This window comes from Ammospiza caudacuta, chromosome 11, assembly GCF_027887145.1.
Source record: "Ammospiza caudacuta isolate bAmmCau1 chromosome 11, bAmmCau1.pri, whole genome shotgun sequence".
Classification (NCBI taxonomy): Eukaryota; Metazoa; Chordata; class Aves; order Passeriformes; family Passerellidae; genus Ammospiza; species Ammospiza caudacuta.
This window is the reverse complement of record NC_080603.1, coordinates 12,297,765-12,317,872: the sequence shown is the minus strand read 5'-3', so window position 1 is coordinate 12,317,872 and position 20,108 is coordinate 12,297,765. Positions and strand designations below refer to the sequence as shown.

At 40.3% G+C, this 20,108-nt stretch overlaps 1 protein-coding gene across 8 annotated transcripts in view; it reads right to left on the bottom strand.

Moving 5' to 3' along the window:
* Positions 1-20,029, bottom strand: part of AGFG1 (ArfGAP with FG repeats 1) — a 35,513-nt gene extending 15,484 nt beyond the window's left edge. For all 8 annotated transcript variants that reach the window (XM_058811949.1, XM_058811950.1, XM_058811951.1 and 5 more), the window contains exons 1-3: positions 19,711-20,029; positions 10,845-10,938; positions 202-317 (exon numbers count right to left, since the gene is read on the bottom strand). In XM_058811949.1, the coding sequence (XP_058667932.1) occupies positions 202-317; positions 10,845-10,938; positions 19,711-19,877 (377 nt within the window). In that variant the 5' untranslated portion in view covers positions 19,878-20,029. The remainder of the gene's footprint in view (positions 1-201; positions 318-10,844; positions 10,939-19,710) is intronic.
* Positions 20,030-20,108: the final 79 nt, after the last annotated feature.

Genomic DNA, 20,108 nt, shown 5'->3' with positions numbered 1-20,108 from the left:
TCCATCAATATGAACACTGAGAAGCTTGTTTAGTTTGCCTTCTCTGCTTCCTATAGGAGCTCTACATAAAGTTCAGAAATCATTTCACTTTAGAGTATGTAAGCAGATTCAAAGAAGGAAATAACATTCAAAATGAGAGCAAAAAGTCCATCTTCACTCCTCATCATAGGGGCAACCTTTATAATAGTAAAGGTATCTTACCATCTTTTCTTTTCATATTTTTCCTGTAGAAATTCCTTTACTTTCTGTGGATCCCTGAAGTCTGGAATTGCTGATGATCTATCATCAAATAGGCCAAGCCAAATCTGTTTGCACACCTTAATTAAAAAAAAAAAAAAACCACAACAACACAGATTAATCAGAGAAAATTCCTTAATTCAAAACTTAAATAAGTTTACTATTGTTAATACATTAAACCATTAAAGTGTGTGGCTGCATAATTTATATTCCAGACTGAGCTGCTCTAACAACTGACTGGTGCATCATGTACTGGTCTAAATACCTAAAGCTGCCTGTCACAGCAGGGCAAGCAGATCCCAGCATCCAATTTCATCATTCAACACTCCTTTTGCAAAGTATTTGTAGAATGTGCTCATGAAATGCAAAGCACCTGATTTCTACTTGCAATCTTTAAAATTCTTCTCCTTCACCTAATTCTACACATTCCCTTACCATACTTCAGGACTTAAACTGTTTCAACAGATTCCATATGCCTTAAGCCTCAAATGGTAGATTTTAAAGAAACCAAGGTTCAGTATTTATACTTTTAATTACTATTTGAGTACAAGAACTGTTTTTTCAACAGCCTTTGTTACCATGATGCAGTTTCTACAATACCATATACATTTGAGTGATGGTATGAGATAAGGGGTAAAAATACTCTTGCTCCAATTTTGTTTTCTAATTGTAGTTGTGAGTGAGCAGAAGTTTAACCACTTGCAAAATTCTCAGTATGTTCAAGTTTTAATTCCTGAGCAAAACAAGAGGAAAGGTGTTCTCAAACTAAAGCAGATGTAGGAGTTTTAACATGAAATGTTTTAAGCTCTTCAGACTATTCTGCAAGTAACCTGAATATGCACCCAAACAACAACACCAAACATTAGCTGCCCTCAAAAATCACAGTGCCCTTTTAAAACAGGTTTCTTCCAGAGAAGCAGAGTCAAAAAAGCTTTGTTTTTATGATGCATAGCTTTTCTTCCCACACCCTTTCTGAAATAGCCCTGACCATGCCTCCTACCTGCCTACTACAAACATGCCCTCTATCCCTGCAAGTGTCAGGTTTTCAACATTGTCCCCAGTGACCTTCAGGCTCTAACAACCAAGAGCTGCAAAACTGATTGCTCTGAAAGTTGGCAAATCAAGGTAGAAGCTGTGATACTCCCACCTCAGCATCTTCCCCAAACTACTTGGCAAACATGATAAATCTTATAGGTCATTTCCAAAATTGCTCAGCATTAGAGAGATCAGGCAGACATCCTAACTATGTATTTCATTTTTGATGTTTCAGCTCTAAATAATCCAATTGCATATTCAACACCTAACAGTCCTTATTACCAACATTATCATCATCCTACTGGATAGAGACAAACAACAACAGGAAACAGATCTAATGATCAAAAGATATTTTTAAATGAGTATTTATATAGCTAATTTAGAGCTAAGATCAGTAGTTACTACCTCAAACTCAGCAACTCTGCATTCATTCTGCAATTGTACTCCACAGCAGGATCAAGTTCAACGCACTGATTTGAGTTCTCAAAATTAAACAGTCATTAACAGTATAGTAATAGATAAAATGAAGCTTAATTATTTGTTTAATACATCTTCATACGAAATTAGAAGACAAATTTAGTCAAAAAAGTCACAAGTCTGTTCTAAAGTAAAAGCTAATATCAAGAATCACTGTTTTAACAGTATCAATCTTTCACTACTTTTTGGTGACAAAATATATAAAATCAGAATATTTATGTGTGTAGCTTTAAACTTGCAGTGAATAGCCTGAAGTGAGCCAGCAGTAGTATTTCCATACTTAGATTTGTGAGTATAACTATCCAAGCAGCAGTCATATGATTGCTAGGAGGAAGAGAAGTCCTGCTTGTGGCTATTTACAGAATCTCTAGCAGCAGGAGTTGGTGGTGCTCAAATCTACAGTCCCTCCCCAGCCCCAACTTCAATATTGGAAAGAACATCAGGAAACACTGAAGAAAAGAAAAATTTGGCTCAATTTCAGACAAGCAGAAAGACAAATGTTACAACAGCCCCCACTTGATTCTGCACCCAGCCCTGTAACACTTGGGGCTCTACCATGATAATCAGTTTGCATCCAGCCTGAGATGTGCTGGCCAATGACAGAGGAGGCCTCCTCCCCACCCATACCAGCCCATCCAATTCCTTCTGCTTCTCCTGCCATCCAAAACAAGTCAGATCAAAGAAACTCATCACAATTACCATGTCACTGCTACCATTGAGACCTGGAGATCAACTCACAGCAACAAACCACAACCCAGTTTTTCATGTTTCTCCCTCCCAGTTTTCTGCTTACTCTTCCCCATGAAGTGCCTAAGCATTTGGAGTAAGGGGGGGGAAGAAAACCAAACAAAAAACCCTCACAACAACCAAAAAAAACCCCCAACAACAAACAATCCAAACAAAAAATACCACCACAGCTCCGTGTCAATGTCTCAGGCCATCATGACCACTACAGGCAGTTTCTGTGAGGACTCAGAAAACAAGGTGCTGTGTGACTCCAGATCGTTAGCAGCTACAGAGCCATAGTAGATCCAGTTCTATGAATATGCAAAGAGGAACGGAGGAGGACTGTGCTGAACAAACACCTGTTCATTTAAAATGATGCAAGCTTCTTAAAGGCATCAGCTCTTGCCATTGCACTGCAATTTCTGCAAACCGTCAGAAAACCTTTCAGGCTTCCAAAAGTGTTTCCTGGAGCAACTAATTCCTTCTAAATACCTAACCACAAAAGGAAGTAACAAGTGAAATATGCCTCAAGTCACTGCTGTAATTAATTTAAACAAACTGCCAGGCACTCTGTGCTCTTCTGCTGCTGGTAGCACAGAGAACAATTTTACTAATGGGCAACCAATTTTACTACCAGTTTTATTAATGGACAACCACTAAGCCAAAGAGCCTACTTAGTCACACACACTTCAGCAAGACATTCTTATTGTACCAGTCTGACTGCAGGAGCCGTACAAAAGCAGTGTAAAACATTCACCACACCAAATGCAAATTAAATTCCACCTAGGTTTCTTAACCTAAAGAGTTATCAGAGGAAGTACAATTTCTTAAATGTTCTTAAAATGGACCAGTCAAACCAAAACCAGACACCCACAATAGAAAAGAGTAGTCTGGATTAGTGGGAAGGATGGAAAGAAACCCTAAGATTGTACGTGGGTGTACAACATGACTGGAATACGAAGGGTAAATCACATCCTCATAAGGGCATTTCAGACCATGCTTATGCCAAAAAAAGGCTGTTGTGTCTTCCTACTACAGTTGGGCTTGATGATCTTAAAGGTTTTTTCCAACCTACACAATTGTGACTTAAGTCCTTTGGAAAGCTGTATCTTATGAAGTTTTAGACCCACACCAGAAAGCATGGAAAGGCACATATTTCTGTCTGAAGCAGCACACAATGCTATGAACATCGGCAGCCATTGCAAGCAGGCATTCAGAGCCCAATAAAAGGCTCGTTGTCTTCCCTTGTTTGCTGGTGACCTGTGTGCTCTGTCTAGTTATACTTCTGCTACCATCATCTGACTTGACAGGGATCCACAACACTGCATTGATTATGCTTCAAGTGAACCACAAAACACTTTTCAGCCATCTAAAAAAACCACAAATGACAGAGAGCTGTGCAATACCACAGGATGAAATGAAAATTGAAAAGTAAAATTTAAAAAATACTGTTGACAAAGACAGAACTCACATCATGTAATTGTGTTTTCTTGAAGTAGTTATCTGTCCAAAGTCATTTTAAAGTAAGTCACCAACAGTCCTGAATCTTGTGCAAAGAAAGGAGTTTGCTTTGAGAAATTTTTATTTTTGCTTTAATTTTATTGATCAGGTCATCACATTTTTTTTGTTTCAAAGCTATTCAAAAGTTACTCTTGTGACAAATATCAGGGAAACTTATGCCATACAACTTGCTGTTTATGGTGGGGGAAGATTACTCAGCATTTATACCTTTGGTACCCTGATTACTCCCTACTAATTCATCATCTGAACTGGACAGATACCAAAAGATTCATTACAACAGCAATAAAAAGCCAGCACAACTATAGAAAGATCAGACTGGCAACTTTAGTTGCCAACACCTCACCACAAGCTTCAGTGCTATGTTCTGTCTGGCCCAAGAGCTGCCCAGGCAGGACACCTGAAGAGCAGAGTTACTCCCACAGTTACTCAGCACAGCCATCCACAGCATGTGCTCACTCTTGCAGGGCATTACTTGCAGGACATGGGAGCAGGGAGGAACTACAAAAAGGCATCAAAGCAAATGTAAACCTGCACAAACCCAGGCCTTAAGCATGCAGTTACTCTACTAAACACAGTTTTCCTCTTATTTAAAACAAATTCACTATCTGAAAAAAAAATCCAAGGAAGTAATTGTTCTCAATTTTAGGTAATTTTGAAAACATATGTTTTAAGAAATTTGAATTTGATATCCCAAGGAGCATGTATTTCAAACCACCCCTCTAACAGCTCCATATATAAATCACACTTGCAGAGCTCATTCAGAAAATGCTACTGCTCAAGTTGTATGACACATCTTCAGTCCCATTTTAACAGAATTACTCATTCCTTTGCTTTTACAGGTAATATATGAACCATCATCCCAACTCACCACACAATTACACAACACTACTATTAAGGTAGTGGGCCTAAAAATTCTATGACTTTCTGAAATCCTTCTACATTGCACCATCTCATTGGGAATACTCTGGTTCAGCCATTTAATATTAATATTGTTCTTTCTGCAACAGCAGCACAAATAAGTCTGTGCTCAAAAGCTCTGTTTATTTGCTGAAAGCTTTGCAATACTCCTCCTTTTGATAATCACAGCTCTATCAAATAAAATGCTCTGCTTAGAGAAGAGTCTGACAAGCTGGAGCCAAGAGTAAACATTCAAGTTATGTGGAAGCCCCTAGAAACAGTGGAATATATCCAACAATCCATAATCATTGTCCACTGTCCCTGAAAAGTATAATTAGTCCATGTCCCACTGGTTCACCAACAGAGCAGGGGAAAAAAAAGGAGAGCATTGAAGTCAGAATGACTAAGCGTATGCAGCATTTGAAAGTCTACTTTTGTTGAAGGCTTGACAGAAGCAATACTTTGAAGTTTTGCCCCTACTACACTCTGGGGGCTGCAAAAATCAAGACAAAGCAAAGTTTTACTTTGTCACATAACAATAAGTAGATACCAAGATTCAGCAGTTGTCTTCATGGAATTTAAGAATTCATGAGAATCCCTTTACAACTGCTTTGGGAAGGATAGTACCTGTCCTCTGCCAACAAGCTCCAGTCCTGCAAGGGATGTCATTAGACACTTGGCAACCAGATACTGGGACATTCAGAATTAGATCAGCAAGTACAGCATGAAGTAAAGAGGGAAAGAGAATCACAACCAGCATCAACCTACTCACCCTGACCTAGATAAAAACCCAGGAGGTAGCAAGGCAGAAACTGTGAGTTTCTGTAACTTAAATATATCATTGAAAGGAGAAATTGGGCCAAGTGCATATTGTATGTTATAATAAAGCCTTTACCTATATTTCTGTTCATTGCATTGGTTTCCCTGAATATGCACTCCACAGCTATTTCATCTGAGACTGTTTTCCCCAGAGTAATTATATTAACCATACATTGGGTTTTCCATACCGTATTTACATTTATAGCCCTGCACTTTGAGAAATTACCTTTGTTTTCAGCTTTGACAGAAAGCAACAAAGAGCACATCCTATTCAGTGCACATCTGGCACACCACAAAGTTAATCAGAAAGGTTTCTGGTTTAAAACCCAGCCTCCAGTAACATTTCATGCTTTCAGGAGTTCCAAGAAGAGCTCTAATACTAAAAGGAAAGTACATGTACCTGTTTTCCACAGAAGTTTAGCTTTTTTTTTGCTTTACATTTATTCACATGTTTTGGGGTTTTTTCCTGTGTGCTTTTAGAGTTGGGCAAGGAGGAAAGAACAGGCCTACTAAAAAACTGTTAATTAAGAATAAGCACTATCCACTAAATTTTGCAGAAACACTGAGAATCTGAGACTTCAGTTATTTCTATTCCAGTGCTTTGTATTTCAACTACCAAACAAAGCTTTGCCATGTTATAACTATTTCACTGATAGAGATCTCCAGTGTGTGGGGAAAGGCGGATATGGGAGAGACAAAGGCCTTCTGCTTACACAACACACTGAGCCACCACACTTCAGAAACTCCTCTTAGCACAGATGTGCTAGTCAGGAAGAATAAAAATTCAGTCAGGCCAGCAAAGTTAAGTTCTTGCTCATTAAGCCTCCTGCTCCTGTATGTGATGAAGGCAGCAAGGCAAGGAAAAGCTCTCACAGGACACATGCTTGTGTTGATAGGAGCTGCACTTCAACCTAGGAAAAAGCACACTACTTGACTTGCAACACTTCTGCAGACCCAGACATACCACTGCATAGGAAGATTACATGTGTCAGTCTAGTTTAAAAAGCTCTAACAAGATAATACCTTTCAGGAGGCTGGTAAATGCCAAATTAGATTTCTTCTTCTCCCCATCCCTGCCAACAAAATATCCTCAGTTATGCACCAAATATAATGCTGGCAGTGCAAAGAGCTGCACATTACCACACAACAAAACTATGTTTCAAAACGTAACACCCTACAGGAAGAAAGATTTGGAAACAGTTTCTTTATGTAAGCAAGTTATAGCTTTGTTTAGTAATCCTGCACTTCTCATGTCAATATTATTCATTAATATCTGTAGGTTAAAAGAATTTTATACAGCCAGAGTACTAATTTCAAAGGCAGTTTGGGTCCAGAAGTGATAGTGGTTTCATAAGTAGAGTGAAGGCAGTAAATCCAGCTAACAAAGACATTATTCTACACACAATCAGCTCATGGATCCATGTATGGTATTAGCAGAACCAGCAATGTACTCCAAGGACACATGAGTGCACAGCTCCTGCTGTCAGCACTCATCAGCTCCAGCTCAGGACTGCTCCTTTCTCTCCAGGGTGTCCAGGCCACATTCCACACTAAAGGAGATTCTAGGGAAGCGTTCTGGTCTGACCTAACACCAGCTCTGAACCAGGCTCAGACTGCTGCCAGTTCTGCAAGAGTGCAGGAAACAAGCACTTGTACAGGTGCTACTGAGAGTCAGGAAAATTGGCACCAAAATTCAGCACTATTAAAATAACTCCAAGCAGCTGAGCATACCTTCATGTATTCTGCTCAGGTAAACATGGTCTTTGCCCCAGTGTAGCAGAAATTGTCTAAATCCAAGACCATCAAAATTTTGTTCTTCAACCACATGCAAATTAGAATGGGTTATTTGGAAAGGTTATAAAATATCTGTCATCTTTCAAAAGGGTAGGAGAAAAATTAACTCTGTAACTGGTTCGCCTCATAATACTATTCTTCATCTTAGAAGAAAAGTTTCTGAATAAATAGTCACAGCTATAATGGCAACAGAAGATTAGCACCACCTCCACTTTCTTCAAACAGCAAGTTCACTTCCTACTACCACTGCACAACTGAATCAGAGGCCAAATCAGCACCAGCATCATTTGAGGATGAGTATTCAAACAGACACATCTCCATTTCACTCTCTCCTCATTATTCCTAAGGAGAAAATGTGAAAATACCTCACACTGCTCTTCATGAAGACAGCAAGGAGACAAAAAACCCTACCCAGTGATTCAGAACTGCCTTTATCCTTCAAAAGGATTTCAGAAGGCACTTGAGGAATGTCAGCTGGAAGATGCCTCCATTTCTTGCTACAGTGACCTAATCCCAACATAAGCACAGCTGGAGACTGCTCAGCTGTTTATACCTCCAGATGAGTCAGCAACACCAAAATATAGGTGTCTTCTAATACAGTATAAGGATTCAAAACTTTGTTTGAAGCAGTAAAAGCTCATTAAAAATAATTTAATAATTTTCAAGCTACCTGTGCCAGAAATTTTTTAGAATGTGCACATGTGGAGAAGAGGATGGTGCCTCACCTAAGGAAGAGCTGCTCTGCATAATCTCTCCCTGAAGCAGCTGCTTTGCAGAAGCCTTTCAGTAACTGAATGTTTCACCCATGTGTGCCACAAAGAGGGACATTTACAACAACCGGGGAAAAGCTGGTATTTAAAATATTATGAAGCATTTTGGGGTTTCTTCTTTGTTTAGTTTGGGTGGTTGGGTTGTTTTAGAGGACTTCAACCTCAAACAACACACTGACCTTACAAATACCCTTTAAATGAGAGTGGAAAATTACTTTCTTTAAGAACAACTCAGCACCTTAACTATTTTATCTCATGGAAGTTTTCTTGCTATTTTACTTTGTATTCAGAACAAGATCCCTATTGTACCAGCATGACCTACTCATCTGGAAGCAAGAAAGGTTATCACAGAGGCCTGGGCCATGCTGGAGAAAGACTAGAACAAGAAAGTTGGAATGAAAGTATTTTAGAAGTTACAGAAAAATGGAAATTAAACATGACAGATTGCCAAAAAAGTTGAGCTTCTTTTTAAATGTATCGCTGTAAAATTATTATAACTGTTGATATTACAACATTGGACAACTCCATGTTTGAAAAGTCTAATTTCAGGTGATTTCCTTTCTTCCAAAAGCCTCCTATGCTGAACAGTAAGCTAAGCAGAAAAATGGGGGGTTTTTGTCAGATGAATTTCCTCTGTCCAATACATTATCTTATCTACAGATAAGTATTCCAAAGTCCAATACTAACAAGAGAAAGCAAAATGCCTATTTAACTACTGCAACATAAAGTACAACAACATGTTTAACTAGGTTTTAAACTTCTAACAGTGTTTAAAACAATAATAATTTCTGTTCAATATTTGAGCACTCCTAAAAATGTACCATCAGCACTTACAGTGCGTCTATTCAGTTCTATTTAAGAATTAAAGCAATAATCAACAACCTAAAACTAAACTCAGAAGGACATTTTCATTCAGGAGGCAGCTCATTTAAATCATTACAATTCTTTAATTAGAGTACTACAAGCACAAAGACCTCTGCTTTAGAAACAGAGTAGCACTGCAGAGGTCTGTGGCTGTTTTAATGTCAATAATAAACTATGTATCAACTAAATCATTAAGATTAGCAGACTAGTCATGGCTATGTGAAGGACAGCCACACTGATCAGTTGAGAAGGTTCCAGATCAGTGAAAACAAACTCAAAGCCATCTCTAGACACAGCAAGTTTAGTAAGAAATTAAATTAAAACAAATATAGGGAGGGAGCTACAAACACGTTTTCCTTTACACTTTGTGAAGCTTAAAGCAAAACTGAAGTTTACAATCTAATCTTATGGAAAGAGCCTCCAACACACTCTATGTGAATCCACAGATGATTGTTTATTAAATTTCCTTATGCAAAAAGTCAGTAATACTGACTAATATATGCTCTATACATATACACACACATATGCAATGCTCTACAGTTTTAAAAAGCCCAACCAACCTAAGCCATCAAGAGTATTTTATAAGATCTGGGACAGTTCAGGCCTTGTTCTAGCTCTGTCTAAAGGAATCAGCCACTAACAGTCATTTCAACAAATAACACATGTTTACCAGGGCAGAAAAAGAAATTACTACTTCTGTTTTCATTCTTCAACCTGACAGTTATGAATGGACCAACTTTAAGAAAGTTAAGTATCAGCATTTTACTGAATGATGGGATTTATCCTCACAAAGCTTCACAAAAGCACACTAATAAAACACACTCTAGCCTACAATCAATAGTTCTACTAAACAGGGTACAGATGCAATCAATGTGAAGCAGAACCTTATCTAGTTTGAACACAGGCAAAATCTGCCTCTAAAATCCTCAAGGCTCCAGCATGTTATTAAAACAAACTACACCCTCAAACTGAAGTCAGCAACAGCCACATCCAGGGATCAACACCTCCATGTATTCCCACAGAGTCAATCCAACATCTACCTCAGATTTTTCCTCCTATTCAAAGGAACAAAAAGTCAGTATGCTAGAACTTGTCACCTTCAAAGCTGCCACAAACTACTCACTAGATAACAATTTCTCTCTTTCCTCCCTCTGTCCAAGAACATTCAATATGGATAGACTTTAACACACATACACAATTATATGTATATACTTTTATTAAGTATTTAAATTATTATTAATTATAAATTAATTCTTTATTATTATTTTATTAAGTACTAAAACTACTAGAAGACTTTCTGATACCAAGTGTGAAGAAATACAGCTACAAGCTGCACTTTTTTATTTATTTTTGGCACAGTACACTCTTTCAGGAAATACTGCTGCAGTCAGTTTCAAGTTCTGAGCTTACAGGGGAAAAAAAAAGTCATATTGCCTTATGCAAACTCAAAAGGAAACCCAATTCAGAAATACTGATCATGTGAATCTGGATTGTCTGGGTTGGGCAATAGCATTATGATGATCAGCTACCCAATGAAATAAGCTCTTCAGAAGTCTCATTTCAAATTATGTTGGCTTCGAAAGACTTCTGTCTAGCTTTTGCCAAAAAAAAACCCAGACAAAAAATCCTAAGTTTTATTTAAGTAGTGTTTTCAACCTTAATACTAAAATGCCAAACCCACTTTATTCTCCAAATTACACTTACTTCATTTCCATGTTTCTGCAGAAATTCTATTTCCTGTTGTGTGAACGTAGTCATTGAAATTGACTTCACTCTGTGGGGTGGATTCAAGCCCCGCCTGAAAGAAGAAAGAGGTATTCAGCACTTGGGAAATTTGTCACCATACAATCACGTTTAACACTACAGCTAGAAGTCAGACAGTTTTAAAATCAGGAGCCATCTCTGTAAAGCACACTCTTCTCAAGTAACATTCAGTATACAAAGCTGAGTAACAGAACTTCAGGGGAGACCAATATTCACAACAGCTCATGCAAAATAACTCAGGCACTTTCTATGCAAATTTAAGAAAACAAAATTAGACTTTTTTAAAAAATCCTAATCTGCTTCACCCTTGCCTCTACCTTTTGTCTCTCACTCTTGGGTTTCTTGGTTGTAGTTTCCTTTTCCTCCAACTCTTTCCACACTTTGATCTCTTATTACAACTTCTACACAGTAACTAGATTTCTTCAAGCTAAACTGCCCAGCTCAGTATTTTTCTCTTGCTTTAACCTACATTTCCTGTTTCCTCACAGCATATTTTTATAGTTTACTTTTTGCCCCTGAGAACTCACAGGGGCTTACTCCTCCTCCTGAACACTACTGAAGTAGCCAGAACAAAAGCAAAATGACACAGGCTTTAGTGTGCCGTCACATGAGAGATCCCACTGCTAATGCCACAGCTCAAACGTGAGCAGCCCTGCCTGAAGCCCAGACTGGCAGCACTGTCACATCCATGCCAGGCTGCCACAGCAGGGCCAGCAGCACACCAGGCATTTGTGCTGCCACAGCCTGACACTGTCAAACGCAGCTCAGCCACAGCCTGCGAGCACACAGAGAAAACATGCTGAGCAACAGCACCAGGGTAAGCAAAGCTTGCTTTCTTTTCCAACTCCTCCTTTAAACACATGCTAGCTACTGCTGCTTTTGCCCACAACTGCTTCCAATCAGAGCCAAGCTGTGCTTTGCCCAGTGGATGCAAGAACATCCCATCCCACAGGTGCCAAGCACTGCAGACACTCACCCAGGCAGTACCAGTTTAACACTCAGGTTAATCAGGCCTGGATTTCTGAAATACCATCTTAAAAAACAATTCATATACACTAACCATGAGATATCAAAGCACACAAAAAGCTTTCCAGGGATGCAATGCAGGTCTAACAAATCACTAAGAAAATCAACTGTATTGGTTCTATTTGTCCCTACACTTTTAATTCTAAATTTGGTACAGACTGCTTTTAAGAAAAAAGAAAAAACACAACAAAAAAACACTGACATCTAATTTAGGACAGCCAGTAGATTTCTTAAAACTCCATGATTATCTCAAGAACTTTAGCTATAAATTAAATTGTTATCCATCAGAACAGCCTATGACAAAAATCTGATATTCCAAATATTAATTTTAAATTCAACTTTGGCAGAAAAATTTTAGCACTTCAAGTTTTCCAAGTAAGTCTAATGGGAAAAATACTGTTGTGCATTTAGCTTGGAAATTCACATCCACACCTAAATTTAAGTGTACCTGTAAGACAATTCTGATCCTGTTTTAAAGAATTCCACATTTTTAATCAGAAGTTGAATATGACTTAGAACACTAAGCAGTAACATTTTAGCCTAAGTTTCATGAGCAAACAAATTTGAGATAATCACTGTTTGAAACACTTGGATAAACAATTAATTGTATTTTGCTAAGAAATGCAGTCATTTTGAATACCTTAAAAGCAGAAGTCATTTCCAAATCTAGAGGCATATGAAAATTTGTTTCACAGAATACCATTTGCTTCAGCAAACTTTTGAAATCAGAGCAGCTGACATTCGACTCCACAGTTAAGCACCTTAACAAGGTAGAAGTTTCACTGAAATTGGTGAGAGAGGTTTTATGATAGTTGATTAAACTATCTTCTCTCAAAATATTTAAATTTCTTGGTAAATTAAAGCTACTAATTTAACATCTTTCATCTAGCTGTATCATCTACACCACAAATAAACTACATTTATTAAAATACTATAATATTATCTGAGGTTTTTTTAAACTAAGTACTGATTTTAAGATGATGTAATTTAAAAGAAACCTGTAGGAGTTCTGTGCAGTTAAAATTCATTGTTTCAGAGCCGGTGCTAGGATTAGGTTTTGCTTATTTTTGGCTTTTATAAGAAACACCTTCTCAGTCTGTGCATGCAAGTAATTACACTTCACTAAATGGCACTTGTAGCATCACATATTGAGTGACAGCACAGAAACAAAGTTGGCATCCACTTGGCACTTCACACAGATCTATCTGCTCCATCAAATGTCATATGACAATTACTGTCCCCTGCTTTTACAGCAAGTATAAAAGCAGTTCTGTCTGCCTTAGTCTGTTCAATTTACTCTCCTCCTAGTAATTACAATAGCAGCACAGTTAGGTAGTTGTAAACTATTTAATGGCTATTTAAAAGCCAGAGCTATTCACTAACACATTCACATGTTTCTCAGCACAGGCAGTGTATCTCAACTTTCCCACTAGCTCCTGCTGGAAATGCCTTTTTGCAGTTAGTACAGTTTAAGTGCTCTGTTGTACCTGTGTTTGCAATTTCAAGGCACTGCACAAGTTCTCTAAGACTTACCTACTCTACACTGATCTACCAGGGCTCTTTAGAGCATTTACAGCAGCAAACACTGACATCTTCAGTATCTTCAGCTCTATTAAGCAGCAATATTAAGTGTGGTTGAGACCTACGTAAGATTTTGTTAAATCTCACCAGAGACTTCCTCCATGCCTCTCTCTCCAGTGAAGAGTTCAGACATATAAGGTTTCCTGCTATACACACTATATCCACATGGGATAAGAGGAATTCACATTTCTCTTACACCATCCTGCTAAAAGAAGGAAGACATCCCCCCTAAAGATCAGATCACCACACAGAGGTGTCAGATGTCTGGCAGGATGAAAGAGAGCATGGCGCCACGTCCAGTGGTCCAGGGGTATTGGAAATTCTGAACAAAACTTTAACAGCCATAATCTAAAGTAAACTATAAAGCTGCAATACTGTACATTCAAGTATTTATGTCCATTGAATATGGCAAAGGATGCAGGGAACCTATGTAAAGCTTCCTCTTAAGCTAAAGCAGCCTAAGAAGTCAGCCCAAAACAAGGAATTCAAGACAAGAAGCTGCACGCAAACACAGCCCAAGCATTATCTTCCTTAGAAAAATTACTTTGATTCTACCGTTAGAACAGCAAACTATTTTTTTATGATTTCTAACTAATATCCATGAATGGCCTGGAATTTCCCTAAAACAGAGCAGTTGTGCAATTTTTGAAACAAGATTCAAGGACCAACCCTTCCTTACCTTACAGAGACTATTTAATGACCCAAATGATTCACAAACACCTCATCTACATATGGGGGAAGCTTATTGGTAGACAGCCAAGTACAATTATCCCTTATGAGGAATTACCAAATCTCCTTTTTCATAGGAAAAATGTTTCTTTCCTTGTATTTGACAAGTGTTTCACACAGTTCCAATGCTTTACAGTACTCCGTATTTAACAGGGGACAGAATGGATTACAGCCCCTTAGTGCAAATTATCCATGCCTAAATTTAAATTGACCCTGAACAAGTATTTGCAACCTGCCCCTGTGCAGCAGTAGCAGTTACTCCCTTCCCTACAACAGAGCTCCTGGGGAAGGCAGCAACCAAACGCCACCTCAGCACTTACACCAGACTGCAGCTCTCTCCTCCCAAGAGGCCCCGGGGAAGGATGACAGAGTAAGACAATTCTGCCATCTGCACTTATCCAGCACACCAGAGCTAGAACATCCCACACAGAGATCCCACTCATCACTGCCAACTTCTTCACGCTCAGCAACGATTATTTCTGTGGAAGAGCACTGTGACCAGAGACTGCAGCCCCGAGAGTCTCCTCCACTGACCCTCACTGAGTCACAGCTCAGCGCAGGGGCAGCTTCGGAGAACATGAGACCTCTGTTCTCCAGAGGGCATTGTTAAACTGCTGCTCTCACAAACAAAGGAAGCTTTAAGGCCACTGACACAGGATTCTGCAGTCTGGCAGTTGAAACATTAAACATTCAAAACACAGTCAACAAGCAGTGGATATTTGTTTCTAACATAATTTAGCGGCAAATTATAGTTGAACTTGTGATTGTTGGCAGAGCGGCCGACTGCAAAGGCTAGGGCTGGGAGGGGAGAAAAATGTGAAGAGTGAGCTCTGGCAGAACAGAGGGTCCCTTTCGAGGGAGGAATGGTGGGCAGACGGCTGCTCAACGCTGCTCATGGCCCCTGGATCACATTCTAACACCATCTCGAACCTAAGCCAGCAAAATGTGATCCCCTAAAATGCAGGAAGTTAAAGAGGCAAGTCAAATACCGAGCCATCACAGAGCACCCCACACACCCAGATGTCCAGAAAACAAGCAGCAGAAAACCCAGTGTGACAGCATTCATTATTATTTCTGTGCTACTGTAATTAGCAAAAAGGAATATAAGCAGCACTGGCCATTCCTGATACTTGTAGACCTCCCTGGAGACCCTCCGCCATCTCACAAGCTCATTTATTTTTAATAGCAGACGACTCATACACACATTTTGAAGCAGAGTTAATATTATTTTAGGTTTTTTCTTAAAAAATAACCAAACATTCTTTTTGAACTGCACAGTGTTCAATGTGGTATAAACACATTTCCTTTGCTCTCCTGCCTTGCAACTGAAAACACAAAAAATATCCTTAAAAAAATATATTTACACATACACAGAGGCCCAGGACACATGGAGTCATTTTCCAAACAGGCTCCAAAGGGAAAAAAGGACTGCAAAGTCATGCTAACTCAATCACTTTCACTCTAGCACTGTTTATTTAGACTCTTAAAATTTCTGCTAAGCTTATTCTAGGTAAAGAACAATAACTTATCACCACTGCACAGAGATGTTATCATTTGTTACTATTCCATCAGCCATCAAATACTTCTATCTGGCTAATACAGAAGTCCCCTACCCATGAAAATTTTAAATTTAAAATTTCAACTAGGAGCATTACAAGTAGCCAGAAGAAGGCCAACAGTTGTAAAAAACTAGCATAAAAAGGCTTTAGCATTTCTCAAAGTACCTATTATGCTCTAAACATTCCTTGTTGCTGAACAAGAGACTTCCTAAATAAGTTGGGAGGGAGTTAAGAGAGAAAGGATAGGAGTACCTTAATTATCACATCAGCAGATACAAAAATGAGTCAAGATTAAAATAAAAAAATTATATAATTCAAAACATGTGCAAGCAGACTGTTACACAGGGATATTTTCTGTTGGTGAACTGAAAAACGTGTTCTTTTTATCAAAGTTGGGAGCGGGCTGGCTGCGAGCGCTACAGAAGTACTTGAAAGCAGAGATGCACAGACAGCTGAGATACAAGGCAGGGAGGCATTTGATAAGACAAAGGGAAGGATGTCACTGTCAGCAGGCCACATGGGAGCATCCAGGAAAACAACAGTCATAGCTACCAACACAATCCTTGGAATCAAAGGACTTCTGTCAAACCAAAATAATCTCCCTGCCAACATCTCCCAAGATGCAGGTTTGCTGTAATAAAGAGAAATTTTCCTGTGGTGTATGACTGTAATCTTGACCTGAGCAACTGCTCCTCCAGAGCACCTCCTCCCAATCTCAGGGCAGAAATTGTGTAGAATTCCAGATATCTTAGATTCTTGTACAACACCAAAGACTTGAGTTACCTTGTGTGATGCTAGCACACTTTTTTTGCCCACATGAAGAATTTAAACACAAGGGACAAGTGGAACTATTTTAAGAGGAAGCAAATTCACACCGCTGTGCATGAACTTTCTCCTGCATGCACCATTTTACACAGCAAAACTTCTGCTCTTCTAAGCCTGGTCTGACCCAGTCACTTAAACCCCAGGTACTATGGAAAAAACCTCCTGTCACCCACACTTCTGACTTGACAAGACTCACCTTCAACATTAAGTCAGAAACAGATCTTTTTAGCAAAGCCACTAGGCTCTGTCACTGTTTTTAGCAGTGTATGAAAAAGCTAGACACACTGTTTTGGGAAACAGTAGAGGGAATAGTAGGTTTTTAAAGCTAAATCTAGTAATACATAGCATCACTCTTTTGATAGACATGAAATACTTTAAGGAAATTCAGGATGGATCCAGAATTAAGATTTTGGATGCGACTAGACAGTCCTTGCCAGGACAATGAACAAACACTTCAGAAAACTAGTAAAAAAGTTATACTACAGTTTTAAAGAGCTTAGAGTTAACTGTAGCTAGAATAACATGCTTATTTAAGATGATACTGATGTTAGCAATCACTTTTAGTTAATTGAGAAACCTTTCTGAAGGAGACTTTTTAATCTAGTATTTAAATCTTGCATTGAGCACTTCATACTTGAAAAAACTGGTCTACCTGACTTCAAGAATACTTCCTGTACCCGATTAGAAAAAAATAATTAAAACAAGAAGCAATGCAAGTCATTCACATAGCATATAAACAAGATAAAGTACTAAGATTATTAAAACCTTACAGTAAAGCAAGTACTATGAGGCAGAACACAAACAGCCATTAAGAACTCCAAAAGCAGCAATACTTTTATATTTGCCATTATGTTGTTTGTTCCCAAGTCGTTTCCCTACACCGTGAAGTTCTACAGTGAAAAGTGTTTGGAAATAAACAAGTTGTTTGAAGAACTGTTCTCATGGAAGTGTTAAAAATAAGTTTCCAGTTATGAAACAGACATGACCTACACCAAGTCTCATCACTAACAAATAAACGCCACTGGCTAGGCCATGAGGTGTTAACCAATATATATGATCCTGCACACACAACTTATGGAAGTTTTTCCAAGTTGACATGAAAGAATGAGTCCAAATTTATTTTAGAGGGAAACTAAGTCCTCTTAATAGTCATTTACTCCAGCTATAAGTGTAGGTGTTACTAGCTGTAAGAACCATATAGTTTGTAGTTGCTTTTTTGCAGCAAGACAAAAACACTGCATATTTAGAATGAAAAAACCATTTGTGTTTCATTGGAATACCAATACATTAACCATGTTTTTGCAGAGAGTCTTCCTCCTTTAAGCATGGTGACATCCAAGTGATGGCCAACACCAAGTGCAGCTGTCCCCTGCTTACGAGCTGTTTCACTGCCTGTACATCCTTTTGGTTGCTGTAAATTGGACTATGTCAGTAGTCCCTACCTCCCAGCCAACAGATAAAAGGAACAGACTCTTCTGAACCCACGCTAAGCATCTCAGCAGCATTCACAATATACTTGCCTATTAAGGTTAAGAAGCCCGAAAAATAAAGACAAACACTCTCATGGTGCAGCTTTACCACACTTTCAGTCTAACCCAGTAAGAACATGTGCAACCATTCAATAAGCTCAGTGCAGTAGCTTAAAATAGTTTCACATGCCAGCACAAATAACAGTTTGCTAAGAGAGCAAACAATAGCCAGAGCTGGCTGACTGGGTGGCATGTTCGTGTGAAAACCTAGAGTCTCTTTTCAATTTCACAACCTAAATGTATTTTCTGTATTTGCATCAAGTCTGATCAGAAGCCTACATAAAGCAGAAGAACTCCAAGTCTAATTAGCTGTCTATTAGTATAAAAGGCAGTTTGTTCCATGTAAATTCAGCAAAGAACTAATATATTTGCTTTGCATTTCAACATAATTACCAACTTTGTTCTAAAACACAAGACCTTACTTGGAAGGGATGTTTGGGGTAGTAAGGAGACAGAAATTAGTTCAGGCTCCTGAATGCTTTTTAGAAACACCAGTCTGTATCCTCTGACATACTATTTATTACTTCTTTGGTTACTCTGATTCTGCTCCATTCCATTGCCACAATGCAACTGAATCATATAAAAGCAAACGGATATAGCTAAGGAAAAAGCAGCACTGAAGACTCCCAAATTATGGATATGTGATGAAATTCACAACTGACTGACCTCAACTCTTAGTTTCATACACACTATCTCTGGGAAGGATGGGTGGAAAAGGGAGGAGTAGTAGAAAGGCCCATACAGGAATGAGGAACAGGAAAAATGCAATCACTTTATCAGAGCCAATCCCTTTCCCAGGTTTATATATATAGTTTGTAGGAAATAGTCGATGTAAAGTCAAAAAACCCCAGCCAGCTTCCACTTTTCTGATCAAACCTCTTAAACCATTGGGCCTAGAGTTCGACTGAGACAGAGCTTAAACGGTTGTCTTACAAACTATCACCAAGCAGAACTCGATGCACATAAAACCATGCTGGTGATTTAACTTAACCTTTAGGTAATATCTGTAAACGCATTCACGACAGGGTTAGTATCCCCGCATCTTCAAGGCTATCATGACAGTGAACTGCTAAGCCACGTGCCCCTTCCCTTTCCACAAGTATTGTCGCACACTTGCTTCATTAACCACCCTCCGACACTTCCGCGGGGCGGCGGTGCTCGGGCTGCCCGTGCGCGCTCCCCGTACGTGCCGGAGGAGCCTCCCCAGGACCACCTCGGGGCCGCGGGGCTGCCGTGCGCCCCAGCGCCGCACACCCTGCCAGCGGCGGCCACCTCCACACCGGGGGCTCCGACGGGGATTTCCAGCGAACGCGCCCGGGAAAGCCTCCCGACGGCCTCCCTCCCTTCCCCGGGAGAGCCCCCTGCCCGCTGCCCTCCGACGTGGCCGAGCGGCAACAGGAAGGGCGAGCGCGGGGGGAGCGGCGGCGCTGCGAGAGCCGCGGCGGGGCTGCACCGCCCGGCCGCCGCCGCCCTGCGGACGCGTGCCCCGGCGGCCGGGGGTGGAGGTCACCGCTGCCGGGGGGATGGAGCCGGCGGTCCCCTCCCGCACTCACTCACAGGATGCCGGAGCAGGAGGTGCACACGAAGCTGCCCACGGTCATGTCGGTGTAGGTGGGGCCCCGCTGGTCGCAGTCGAAGCACTTGCGGTTGGGCGGGAGGCTGCTCATCTCCCGCAGCAGCTTCAGGTGCTTCTCCTCCTGCTTCCGCTTGGCGCTCGCGGCCATGGCCCCGCCGGCGAGGGACGGCCCGGCACGGCGCCGGGCCCCGCTCAGACCCCGGCGGCGGCGGCGCTCCGGGGCTCGGCCGGCGGGAGAGGGGCCGGGCGGGCGGGGGTTGAGGGGAAGACAGGGGAGGAAGGGGCGGGGAGGGCACAACCGGCGCCTGCCGGCGGGCCGGTACGGGAAGGGGGTGGCCGCTGATGCGGACCGGCAGCCCCACGAGGGAGGGAGCGGGCG